General features: G+C 35.6%; 1 protein-coding gene across 2 annotated transcripts in view; it reads right to left on the minus strand.

The window, feature by feature from the left end:
• Positions 1–1,259: 1,259 nt before the first annotated feature.
• The window catches only part of LOC117242970 (extracellular serine/threonine protein CG31145), a 93,040-nt gene continuing 80,601 nt past the window's right edge, over positions 1,260–13,698 (minus strand). Inside the window, exons 4-7 of one of the 2 annotated variants that reach the window (XM_033510043.1) lie at positions 12,622–12,714; positions 12,153–12,457; positions 8,845–9,118; positions 1,260–2,464 (exon numbers count right to left, since the gene is read on the minus strand). In XM_033510043.1, the coding sequence (XP_033365934.1) occupies positions 2,263–2,464; positions 8,845–9,118; positions 12,153–12,457; positions 12,622–12,714 (874 nt within the window). In that variant the 3' untranslated portion in view covers positions 1,260–2,262. Of the gene's footprint in view, positions 2,465–5,252; positions 5,639–8,844; positions 9,119–12,152; positions 12,458–12,621; positions 12,715–13,698 lie in introns of those variants that run through there. The other variant, XM_033510044.1, reaches the window with a different exon arrangement.

Below are 13,698 nucleotides of genomic sequence, written 5' to 3' on the forward strand. Positions count from 1 at the left end.
AAAATTTATATAGACACTTTGGATGGTTTGTAGTAGCAATATATGGACATTGATAGAATATATAATGTATGAATATATAAACGGATTGCATAAATATATAAAAGATATAAATTGAGCAATCGATAGATGGATACACTACTTGTTAAATTTAAATTTTAATGATTCAATTAATTAAGGTATCTCGTTAAAGTTCCGTAAATATTAAGCTTCGTTAGGATTTTCCTACATATTGATGATTGAATTATAAAGTTGAAAGATTAATGACTATTATTTATAAATGTGGAACAAGTATCTTCTTTATCGTATCTGTACCTTAGAGACCCAGATAGTCTGGGAATGAAGAAACTTCACAGAATTTTATTATAAATTTTGTTGGAAAATTGTTCCGTAATTTGTTTAACTTTCACAAATGGCAGTATTTCAACGGTTAAAATCAATATTATTGCGTTATAATATAATAATAAAATAAGAATACATCATTTTACCAACAGATAATTCTTACTTATGATTCTGTTGTTAAATTGCTAATAAACATAAGCAAGTGCCCAGGTACTTTTAGTAGTATACTTAAAGGAAAGTACTTGAATTTATAATATCTTCCTGCCGAGAATTCTGTACTTCTTCTAAGCGTGATGAAGAGCGAGGAAGTCATAGTTTGATCGGTAACGTTGTTAAAACGGCAAGTTCAACATGATATTTAAGGTCCTGGACAGAAGTTTCGGAACTTTCCAGGACATTATAATATTAAATTGTGCATAATTAATATCGGAAAACTTTTTATATTTATCTTAGTTTGTTTAAGACGAAGTTTAATCTGCAGAGTTACCAAAAGTGGGTAGAAATGAAATTGTATCAAGCACATATTTTGTTAATAGACTGCGGATTTTTATGCATTTATGGAATATTTCATGATGCGGAAATTGTACAGAATGCAATATGTAATAAAAATATATAAAATACCTGAAGCACATTTAGGTTCCATTTTTTATCGATATTCACAAAAATATGAATTTCCATAAAAATTTCGAATGAAGGATTTTGTGTTTATAGCAATGAGAGAAAAATTGCAAGTTTAAAAATGGTCTAATGATACTCGGATAAAATTTTAATAATTACGTCAAATTCTTCGTCAAAATTCTTTCAATGAAAGTTATGTAGAAGATCCACAGTACGAATTACTACTTGAAACGAAGGAAGGAAGTAACGAGGAGGGGATTTCCATGGTTCTGAAGACTGATGCTAATGAAAATACATCGAGGGTTAGTTCAACAGAGCTTTTTTTCTTTTCCTCATAGCCCAAGAAAGAAAGAAAAAAAATAAACACTTACAAGTTACAGGTGCACTTTGGGAACATTCACAGTAGTACATGCGTACGAAAAGCACACTTTAAAAAAGGCTGCTTCCACGCACACGCATAGCGTTCGCCACGGATAAAACACACTCTCTCTTCACGCAATTTTCTGTTCGCAGGTGAAAACTGGATTCTCGTAAAAAAGTCCGACGCTAGATCGCCGAGCAGGAATTGCGTTGTGTCATCGCGAGGAACTGTGGCTCAGAAAATCGTTCGTCTCGTCCAGGTAAACGACAAACTCAGCGATAAATCGTCAACCCTTGGACCTCATCGTTGAGCGAATGATCCACGAATCCTAAGGAAACCAATTTCTCAGCCGACCGAAATAACACGTCCGTCGACATGAGCGATGAAAACGCAGATTTTGTAAAATATCCACGGCCCTGACAAAAGCGATATCGATTTCCTTCCTTAATCTTATATACACAGAAAGCAGAGCGTTTTTATTTTTTGATCTTAACTCTCTTTCACGTGCGTCGCTTATAATACATACACTATGTACAACCTCTTTGTACAAGTTTCTCTCAAATAAAAATAGAAGGATAGAATAAAAGAAAGTAACATTATTCTGCATTAGAAGACAACAAGAGTAACAATTTCGTAAAAATCTACCAAATCAAATCGAAGCACAATATTTGATAATTAACGTTGATCGATAAACAACAAAGTATCTTGTCAAAGATAAGATTCACTTGACAAGAAGCGTCTTCCAAAACCATAAAATATATCGTCTTCGATCTTGCTATCGTTCGATTGTTCACTAATCGTTTCTTTCCTTTTTCTTTGTTTTTACACATGTCCTCTTTACAATAAACTACACTCTATCAGCGTTAAAAATTTCTTAGCTAGTTCTTTTTTTCTTATTCGTATCTGTTAATAAGAAGTTTCTTTTTCACTGGCACACGAAACGGCTAGGACCCAGTGTCTTCGGTTTTCTCGTGGACGACTTGACTCGAGTCTTCGCGATTCACACAGTCTCTTATCGCTTGGAGAATCACACGCACCCTCCTGTCCAGGGCTGCGAAATGGGGTTCCCATAGAACTGGCGCCACGGGATCCTTCGCCATGCTTCTTCGCAACGCTTCGCTCAAGGGGTCTGGCCCGTTGTGAAATCTGAGAAACAAAAAGAAAGGAATGTTTCAATTTCTGGCGATAAAAGGATTTAGTTCTCTCCTCTTATTCCTCGTTGATATGAACTCCTATGTTACAATGAAAACATTCAAGCACGTGTTACAGCCAGACTGTGGATGTTTAGGCAAACAAACAACATGTGGATGTTTATATCTTTCTGCCGAAATAATTAAAAAATAAAATCTACATAGAGATTTGTTTCATCTATTCAATAAATATTACTTTCTCGTTTTTGAGTTTATTTAAATGATAACAGTTTAATGATAATCACGATGTTCGAATATTTTAGTGAGCTAATGTATATTAACGAACAATGAAGCATTATTATTAATCGCCAACTTCTGCTCTAATTTCTCTTCTATAATCGTTCACTACCTTTCTGTTGAATTTTCAGTTCCACGTTTATCATACTTTTATCATAATGAATTTTATCATTTTAATAAACCGCATTACTTATCGGATCGTTTCACATTAATAGAAATTTGTTATTTATATAAGATTTCATTATACTAAAACACAGATTCCATTAAGTATGATAATATAATTTCATAAATATAGAACTCTAAACTCTATTTGATAATTTAATTTTAATACGAAGTATGAAGAATAGAATTTAGAAGGAACGGTATTAGATCGTAACATGAAATATTCAACTTCGAACGAACCGTGCTTCACTAAATCCCAAAAAAGGATTCTAGAAAGTAAAAAATAATTCTAGAATACGCAAAAGAAAAGGGCTTAAAATTATATATGAAGCAAAGAATTCTTTGTTTTATCTACAGAAAGATAACGAATTCTTTGGCCTAGAAGGAAAAAAAGAGAAAGAAGCATTTAGAAAATACATAAACGACCTAATAGAAATGGATTGCCAACGCAAGAGTTAAATAATACACGATAAATTGCAACGTTGCGGAGCAAAGACCCAGAGCAAATTTGAAAACCCTTACGGGACTACCTTAACGCTCTAGGTCTCAAACTGCTTAAAATAAAATCCCAAAGATAAATCTTTTCTCTCTGGACGGAGGTGGTAGAATATTTGAACAATTCGTTCATGGTCTGTCGCCGAAATTCTCTTTCAAAAGACCACGCCACTGTTCTCTCCCTTCCTCTCTCAAGAAAGACCCGGTTGATCCTCGGTTTTCAATATTCACGGGGAATCAAAGTAATTCGATCGTTTTTAATAAACATGCAAATCCACGGACGTAGAAGTCGTCGGAACTCGAAAGATTAAAAACGTGACCCCTTCCTCTCTCCTTCTTTCGTCTCGTCACTGTCTGGCACATTGATCAGCGTGCTCGAGCGTGAGGCGGCAGAAATTTTTCAATAAAAATGCAAATGCCCGTAATTAGAAGTTGGTTCGGCGGTAAGACACGTATCTTACTATCTATCATCGAGAGAACTTCCCACCTTCGTTTTGCCGCGACACCTTCTCTCTTTTTCTTTCTTCCTATCTTTTCCTTCCTGTCCCATGTTGGAAAAATTATTTTTCCGGTTTGAAATTTTCCACATTGCTGGAACCATCCTGCGAGATTTCGAGACGCGGTCCGATAATAGAGGATCTGGCTCTTCCTTGCGGAACAGGCAATGAATAAAGTATCGACTAAGCAAACGGCTCGTAGATGATACTTATGGCGTATGTACAGGGTGAACTATTTGATTTTCAGGCTTCTTCAGCAGGAATGTCTCGGATTAGATACATTTTTGCGGTGTTTGATCGATGATCTTTCGTGGATCTTTCGAAATCTTTCGAGACTTGTTTTCTTCTAACTCTCATTCGTTCCTCGTGTCAATCTGACTCGCTTTTCCGATAAAAGATCGTATTATTCGGCTACATTTATAGAACAATTTTCCTGAAACTTATTGGCTCTGACGTGCGAATGAAGCGTCATATTTCTAAAGGAGAGTCAGTGTGAATGTATGTGAAAGACAAAGAGTAAAATTAGTTATTGATCTTTTCATTTTATTGATGTGTTACCACTGTGTCGATTTGACACAACAACAAATATACATTTTGATTTCTTTGAGGAATGAAATTACATTATTAATATTCTTACGCGTGTTCACGATTTTGTTGATACTGTTTTTTATTTTTAATTGTTTTTAATTTCTTCTAAGTGGTCGCCATCGAAGAGAATGTGTTTCATTGCAAGATTTTGGTTACATAGGGTACATCCAGCTACAGATTCTTTTGAAAGTAGATAAGTCGAGTAGATAAGTAGATAAGAATCTGGTGTGGCTAATTATCGCACGTGTAATAACCACTTGGTCTCGTTTGTTCGGGAAACTGGTGTCCGGTTTGTATTTATATTTATACCCTTCTGCGTTTCCTCTACGTTTTGCTGCTGTGAGAGTTCGTAGTATAATCGAGCTTCTCTGAAATAGTCGAGAGTATTTTTATCTCTGTATCTATTTAATCTTCAGCACTACTAGAAATATCAAATGATTTGTCAATAGCATCTGATTGCAGCAGTTGCAGAACTGGTTCTGATTCCTTCGACAGATATTCATGGCTAGTTCTTCAATGTCTAAGTCTGTATCTTATCAAAATTATTCTCTCTTACCTGTTTATGTAGAGAATGGAGATTTTTTGGTACAAGTTTTGTATCATATTGTGGAACTTGGGTCGGTTGGTCGAGTTCTATATCCCACTTTATTCTTCTCTTTCATTGTTGTGGATCGACCTAAAAACGTCTTAAAGTCTTTTTTTCTTCAGCCTTCTTATCGACTTCTCCGTGTCATTAAATTTTAATGTTAGATAGTAGAATTTTTTTCACACTTGGAGATTGAATTATCGACGATTTACAGAAAAGCGAAGAGAAGCACAAGTAAAGAAAATGTTGGGTGATTACATATGATCGATTGATATAATGGTTTTCCAACGGGACACCCCGTATATGTGGGTTTGTGTGTATACTTAAGGGCATATTCTGGAAGAAGCACGCGGATAAAAGTATTTTTCTGGCTGGCTACTTCTCGATGTCACAGGGGAACGTAGAAAAGCACGCTGCTCTTCGCCGAGAGAAGGATAAAGACTTGATCGAACAGCTTTTATACCATTTGAACGATTATGGTCTTCGAGGGTATTGATGATCCTGAACGACAGATCCTTTTAATATTTACCGAATCGAAACTCCAACAGAATCCCATCTTCTGAAACTTTAACATATACTTTTTAAACAATTTTTTAAAATACAATTACATTATAATTCACACTTTCACTGCTATTCAGTTATTGCAATAATTTTGCTTTGAAACAGCTATTGTATTGTTGGTTTTATTTACTACTACAACATTATGTAGTGATAACTATTCGGTATTGTTATTCACTGATTTGATTGATTGATTATTATTATTATATAATTGGATTGAATATTAAATAGTATTGGATTAGTCTAAAAATTGGAAACTTTTGATATTTGGTGAGATTAAGGAAAAGTAAAAAGATTCTGGAAAGAAAATTCGTAAAGCTATTCGATATATACATATACCGTAGTATATCTGCACATACTGTTTAATAAAAATTTTTTTTAAACCAATAGAAATGAATAACCTTCAGTTTTTTTTAATTTCTCTATGAAGGTAACTTTTCAAGGTAACTTAATAATTATTAATGAAGCTAGGAGATAGCAATGCTATTTTTAATCAAAGAAACATAGAATGAAAAATAATGAACGTAACGATATATGTAAGAGTGTATCGCTTCTGGGGACGGAAAATTAGATTTCAATAGTAGTGAAAGTGTCAAACGATTAAATTTTATCTTTCTCAAACCATTTACAAGCGAAAGAAAAAATGGTGTACTTATACTACTATAAAAGCTGTTTCGTTTTTTCTTCGCCTACATTGTTATTACAGCGCATAAAAAGGTAATAGAGAAATCCTATGCTCGATAATATGAGAAGAAATTACGAACACGATCCTCGACAAACTGTTATTCCAGCTAATCAAACATCATGTTACGTTATAAATGCAACGATTTCGTGAAATATATTTGATAAGAAGGATACAGTATAGCCCTATATGTGTTTCGTATTAACGCAGGTTGGAATAGTTGAATGGGAACTAAATGAAAACGAAATCATAATGAAAGAGAAGTAACCATGACTGACACGATGAAGTAGCTGCAATGAAGTACCCACAGGATGCAATTATCCTATGATATCAGGTTTAATGGACAACGTGTGGGCTTCTTCAATGCGTCTTGAACGACCAGCACAATTTCATTCAAGAAGATACTCTCTGTTAGCTATGTTCTACGATAATAAGCAACTAGATCAAACTAATACGAAATTAACGATACTCTGGGTTCGATTTGCTCGTATTATTACACGATTATTAAGAGAAAAATAGTTAACATAATTACTAGTCTACGTGAAGATGAAAAGTCACGAGACATACAAAATACTGTAGCCACGCGAAGAGTAAAAAGCAAAATACGATGATTCACTTTCACGAATAGAAACATTCTGTGTGTCTTGTTTCTAGTAGGTTTGTTAAGTTATTTTCAGAAGTGAAATATTCGAGACACGCGTGCTAGTAAATACACCAAAACCCAAATCAAACCCAAAGAAACATCAAAGAATCTAATAGTTGAAATTATCTTGACATTTTCACTGTTTTCATAAAGAATTCAACAAACGGATTCCGAGCGGCAGCATATATACATAATAGCTCAAGATGAACAGCTGAGCGAAAACGAGAAGGATAACTGGAGGCCGTAAAGGTTTAAAGAAATCAGCGAATCCTGGGAACCGAGATCCAGATTACCGCGTGGAATTCAATCTGCGAAACGAGTTATCTCGATTTTTATCGAGACAGTGGCAGGTGTCGTGCTTGTAGAGAAACACGCGTGCCGGAGATTCTGGCGAAGAAGATATCGGCTACCGGTTTCGACCTAGCGGACACGTAACGACGGCCTAAGCAGCGTGTCGGACAGATCGATAATCGTTTGCTGTTATCGTGCATCGGTCATTTGGTGCACGTACATCTACACGTACGCTCGCGGACACACACAAAAATCCAGGTACACATTCGTGGAGATGTGTGCACGCGTGTGTAGCTACGCGTGTCGACGAAATCCGCTCTCGTTGAATTTATCGCGGCCGTAAAAAGCCTGGTCCCCGTGAATTCGCATCAAAGCGGAGATTCACGAGCGATGCTGGCGACGGCCAATTCTGGTAAAACGTTTCACTCCGAAATCCGCCTTATCCAGCCCCCCGGGGCCACGGCTCGTAAAGTTTCCCCAGCGTTTCCCTTTTTCGAAATCCGCCGAGAGGCCATCCAGAGAGGGGAAGGGAGCCCCGCTCTGAATTGTAAATTCGACCCAGATCGATCCTCTACGCTCTCGCGACACCAGCCCTCGATACGATCGTACCCACAGCGTCGAATTAGAGCCACGTCCAGATCCACGATCTTGCCTTCGTTCTATCTCCTGTTCCCTGTGGCATTGTGTCGATTGGAGAAATTAATAGGAGATCGGATAGACTGATTTATGGGTGGAGATGTGCAGGCGAAAATCGAAATATTTGATGGATTTGTTAGAAAGAGTAGAGGTTTCTGTCTATACAGTGGCTAAGGCCAGTATTTTTACCATCCTTGTGTTTATTATAGCGATTATACTATCAATAATTAGTACACGCTGGTAAAATCGAGATACATATTGTTATTATAAATTTTCTTCTTCGTCTTCTTTTACGTTTCAAGCAGCATCTATATTGTGGTCATTAGCGACGATGTTTGAGTTGTGTGAGTTAGATTTTGTTGAACATATTGATTTCCTTAAGGTAGCTTATTGTATTTCTTATATAGTCTCGTGATGTTAGAGCTTTGTCTGGTTTCGTGTTGTATTTTTGTCTTTGGTGCTTTGTTCTTCTACACTCATAATTAAGTGATTAATGGTTGGTCTTGACAAGGGGATAGTGTGGTGGAACTGTTTTTTTGATTAACTATTCGTGCGTTACTTTTGAGCATCCGGTACGCCAGGCCAGTACATTGCTTCTATTCGTATCGTTGAATGGAATTTTGTTGCTAGAAATGTTATACTACGTTGTAAACCGTTGCTCCTTCGGTTAAAGTTCAGATTTTCTCCCATCCTTCTTTTATTGCTGTTTTTGTTATTTTCATAATATATGCACACACACCCACACATATACACACGTATATATATTATAAATAGGAGTATATAAAACTTCAAGTATTCTACTTATGAGGAGGAATGTCAAGCAAATCCTACAAAACAATAGAGTTTCCCTACGTAAAGAACGTGTTCGCAATAAAACGAATTTGATACAATAATAGGAACTGGAGCGAAATTATCCGAATCCAAGTTACGGAAGAATTTCTATAATACTGAAAGAACTTACTTTAAAAGGGTGCTTAGAGTTGTTTGTCTGATCATGCAGCACTGTAAGATGGGGGCCAAGATAGAGATCTCATCATGGAAAGCTCTGCCAAAACCTCTACCGTGATCCAAGTGCAAGGGGAACGTGTTGTTGCCGAAAATCTTGAACGTCTCGTAATGGTGTCTGTCCATGTTTCCCATAAGGAAGTCTAAGACGGCCATGTCCATTAGATCCAGCAGCCTGCGACCCTCGTGATATGGTGGAATTTCTTTTACCAGGGAACAGTAATCGGAATCTGAAAGCATACAAAAATAAAATATTACTAAGTTTTAAGTTGTATTTATTTTACAGAATATTAAAATGGTACTATAGCGTGGGAGGTTGGTATTAAACGAAGATTCAACTAAACTTAATGAAAATCAATTATAACTTAAGAGTATTTCAAACTATCGCTTTTCATCGTGAAATTTTAATGTTTGATGGATATATATATATATTATGTAACCAGGTTATACATGGGTTATGAGAGCTACGGAACTTTTACATTTTTAAAGCTTCAGACTATCAAATATTCAGCGATCCGCTCGATAATATACCCTTAACGATAGTAGTTTCTTTAAAGCTCTAGGTTTCAATTTATAGCTTAGTATTTAATTAATATATAATTAATTATTGATAGCAAGAACTACTTTGAAACAAATGCTGCAGTAAATATTGTATAAAATATACGTATAGAGTGACTCGGGAATCCATTTGAATACTTACAGAAAAATATAAATACTTACAATAAAACATTTCGAAATTATCACTGTAAGCATCACACGTTTGTTACGATCATACTTCTCGAATTTCAGACCAATACGAACATGTATCCTCTATTTTTATGAGATTTCTATTTGTAAAGCAATTTGTTCAAAATGAAAAAATTAAAACAACTGGACTCGTCATGTTCTTTCCATGTGCATTTCGAAGTCTGTAAAACGAAGTCTATAAAAAGTTATCGTTAGAAGCAGAGAACTCACCACCTTAAACCAGTTTTTGTTTTATCTCGGTACAACACCTGGTTCCCGAGATATCGCCGTGCGAAGCAAGTATAATTTTTAATAATTCGATATCCCTGTCTCTGTCGCACTCACACGCCGACCTACCGCAATCCAGATATCGGTGCAGCGAACAGTGAATGATGCTGATTTAGCGTTTTTTCACTGCTACTATTAAATCGTTACGTACACAATCCTTCGAAAAAAGTAGGTCACGGCGATTTCCACGAATTTTGACCGTCATGCATCTTATCGCTGAACTATCGACTCGCGATATCCCGGGAACCATTGAACGTATGTATCGACTTCAAACAAAGTGCATTATAAAAAGAGCGTGCTCTGCTATGTACCGAGTATACCCAGTGGAAAATTGGTTGGATATTCCGGATGGATTTTGCAACCGGTTAAGACGGAGGGATGTCATGATTTTGATCGAAAAACAATAAATGTAAAATTGTTTTAGAAAATAGACTATTTTAAATTGATAATGAAATTATAATTTATATTAAGACGTCTTGAGCTAGTCACGAAAAATTATCTATGTTTATTTGTGCACAACCGTGTATACATGTATATAAAATTATTCAGAAAATAACACTAAACTGACGTAGCTAATATTCAGGAAACTACACTAATAATTGGTGACTAGCATTTAACCTTAGGAAAGAACTGACGTTTAGATGAAAGAAGCGGTTGCGCCAGTAAAACTTCAGAAAAAGATGTAATAACAAACATGACGTAAAATCGTGGTCGTAGTAAAATGCACAAAACTCGTCGTAAATATGAAGAAAAACATTGCCGAACTATACCAGCGACAGATTATAGATTTTGAAATAACGTAGAACTACATCGCCGGCAACCAGCCAAAAACTTATAAATGACGTAGAACTACGTCAGTGGCAACCAGTTATAGATTTTGAAGTGACGTAGAACTACATCGCTAGCAACTACGGTGGCGAACAAAAGAATGTTTATAAAATAAGAAATATAAAGACAACATAATTTTGTGAATTAAAACGATGAATATATGTGATATATATATCATAGAATAAATGACTGTTATCAATATTGAAAAATATTTTGGTGAGTATGTGGAAAAGGATACACCTCACCGGTTTCGATAATCTTGAAATATATTGCCAAGGTCAACATACTTAAATTAAAAAAAACTTCAATACAATTTATGTTACGACTATACTTCACTCTGGAGTAGGTGGGCGCGTTTTTATATAGTCCAACCTAAACTTAACTCATTGACGAGAAATACGACTATTTTTAATATCGTATAAATAAAAAAGAAGAAACGAACGTGCTATAGATTAGGCCAAAGTGATATACTTTTTAATGAGTCTATTGCTATATGAAACGTTGCACTATGTCTTCGCCTGCCTATTCGTCACTTACATACAAATAATAATTAGAGTCAGCAGATATATACACATCGCTATTTGGCACCTATACCGGTACAACTTAAAAAATGTAAACCTTAGAGGAGGGTTTTTTTTCTTTTTTAGACAAATACACAAATTGCATGAATTGAAATAAATAAAACTAAATTTTTTACAAAGAAATCTACGTGAGTCATCTCAATGACATTACAAGACCGACACTTGTAGCGTCACAAAACAACTGAAGATGAGTCAGTGTCGCTGTAAAACCAAGATCAGGTTGATAGCGACATAAGTAATAATTTTCCCTTCTAACGCAAAATTGAGGGAGTTATACCGTTTCATATGATAAAAGCAGAAACATAATGTAGGCTTTCTTTTTGATAAAAGAAAATATGAAATTTGTCAAGTTGTTCCATTATCGTTGTCAAGCAGCGACATGTCCTCCACACGTAACCTAATGACAAAAGTATATTTGCTAACATATACAAATAATAATAAGTCAAGTAGTAATCCAATTTACAATACAGTTGGAAAATGGCAATTGCAAAATGGAAACAAAAATTAATTCATGACGATCGGATACTAATCTGACGCAACCTACAACTCGTTGATTTATCATTTTTTATTTATATTAAAGATAATTAGCATCAGTGAGTTAAATTTAAGTTGAGCTATATATATATAGGGATGATATAACCTTGACGTATTTCAAGCTCATTGAAATCAGCCAAGTGTGCTCTTTTCTACATAATTACAGCAATCGTTGATACAGAAAATTATTAAAATGCACATCGCATCAGTTTTCATCTTTCTTTTGTTGCTACTTAAGGATGACGTAGAACATCCAACCGCTTGTGAATGTGTTAATAAACTAGATTCGAGGGAAGAAAAATCTCACCGTGCTCCCACTGCGCCTTCTTCCTCTTGTGATAACTCCTGCGCCATGGATGTCGCCAGGCCTTCCTCGCAACGAAAGATTTATCCGGCAAGAACGCGGCGAAGCTCCCTTCAAGGGTGTCCGGATTTCCGCAAATCGCGTGCGCCGTATCGCAGTAATAACTGCACTTGCCGTGGAAGCAGATATTACCGGCGGGGCTGACGAAGAACGTCTTCAGCAGCTCGCCGTCGGCGATCTGATAAATCTCTGTCGTTAGGTTCAACGTTCTACCGGTGACTGGCATCGCCCTTCGGAATCCCAGTAGTCTGCAACAGCGAATCGTTCGATGAGGGCAAACTTTTCCACGCTCGTTCCTCTTGGATCCAAGAAAATATACCGATAACGTTGATTAATCGGAGATCTTGTTTTTCATAGATCGTCTTTTTCCTTTCTTTTTTTCTAATAAAATTTCGATCGAATACTTGGTTACCTGTCCAGATGAAACGCTGCGATCTCTGCTGTGTGTCTCTCGAAGTCCGTGAAGTAGAAGTGATTTGGTAAAGTTTGCTGTTCTCGTGGAAACCTGGTACATTAATGAGAAAAAAAGAGATAATATTGAATTGTTAATGATTCAGAGGAGTTGGAATAAATAAAACTTTGGTATTCTCTTGCTACGAATTTAGGTGGTTTTTCATACGGATAGGACGCATTAAGAATTATAACGATGTAAATCGAGGTTGGGAAAAATTAGAATTTTCACAAATATCGTCGCTTTGGTGGCGTAGTTAATTAAGGTATAATTAGATTGCGGATGTTTATGCATTTATGGAAAATTTAAATATGCAAAAATAACCAGAATGCATGTGACATTCAAGTAAAATGCGTAAAATATTCAAAGTAAAGTAATCGTTATAATTTTAACGGGCGAATCAAATTCCTATTTAGTTTCCACTCCTTTATATAGTTTATAAAATTACGAATTTGCATAAATTGACACGGTTCCATAATTTGAACAAATATGATGAAAAAGAGTAATCTGACTTATACCACTGTGATTTTCAATTAGCCACAAGCTTTTCTGAAAAATTATTGCAATGCTATTTACACTTCAATTTGTTTGAAACATTGGAATAATAAATAAACGGCAACAAAGAAATTTGATTAATACATTCAATTTCAATCGCAAATGAGAGAAACGTGCAAATTATTTGTAAATTTTCGTAGAATACAAGATTCAGGTGTATCTGAGTCAAATCAAGAAACGAACGTTGATCTAGAATAACGTAGAACGTATTATCCGATGGAAATGTTTTTCGCGATTTTCCACCTCGATCGTGGGACTCGTGGGAAATTCCTTGTTTTCTCGGAAATATTTTCCGGTTCAAGGGCATCGTCGAGACCCAATGAGAATGCACGAGCCTCTCTCCACGTGGAAAAAGAAAAAAAAAAAAAGAAAAGAAAATACACGGAAGAGAAAGTAATTTCCACTTTCGCGACAATGTCAAAACACTCGCGAAGAAATCTTCCCATAATTGAACACGACAATCTTACTCTATCATCTTCATTT

This window comes from Bombus vosnesenskii, unplaced genomic scaffold (genome assembly GCF_011952255.1).
Source record: "Bombus vosnesenskii isolate JDL3184/JDL3185 unplaced genomic scaffold, Bvos_JDL3184-5_v1.1 scf7180000013265, whole genome shotgun sequence".
NCBI lineage: Eukaryota > Metazoa > Arthropoda > Insecta > Hymenoptera > Apidae > Bombus > Bombus vosnesenskii.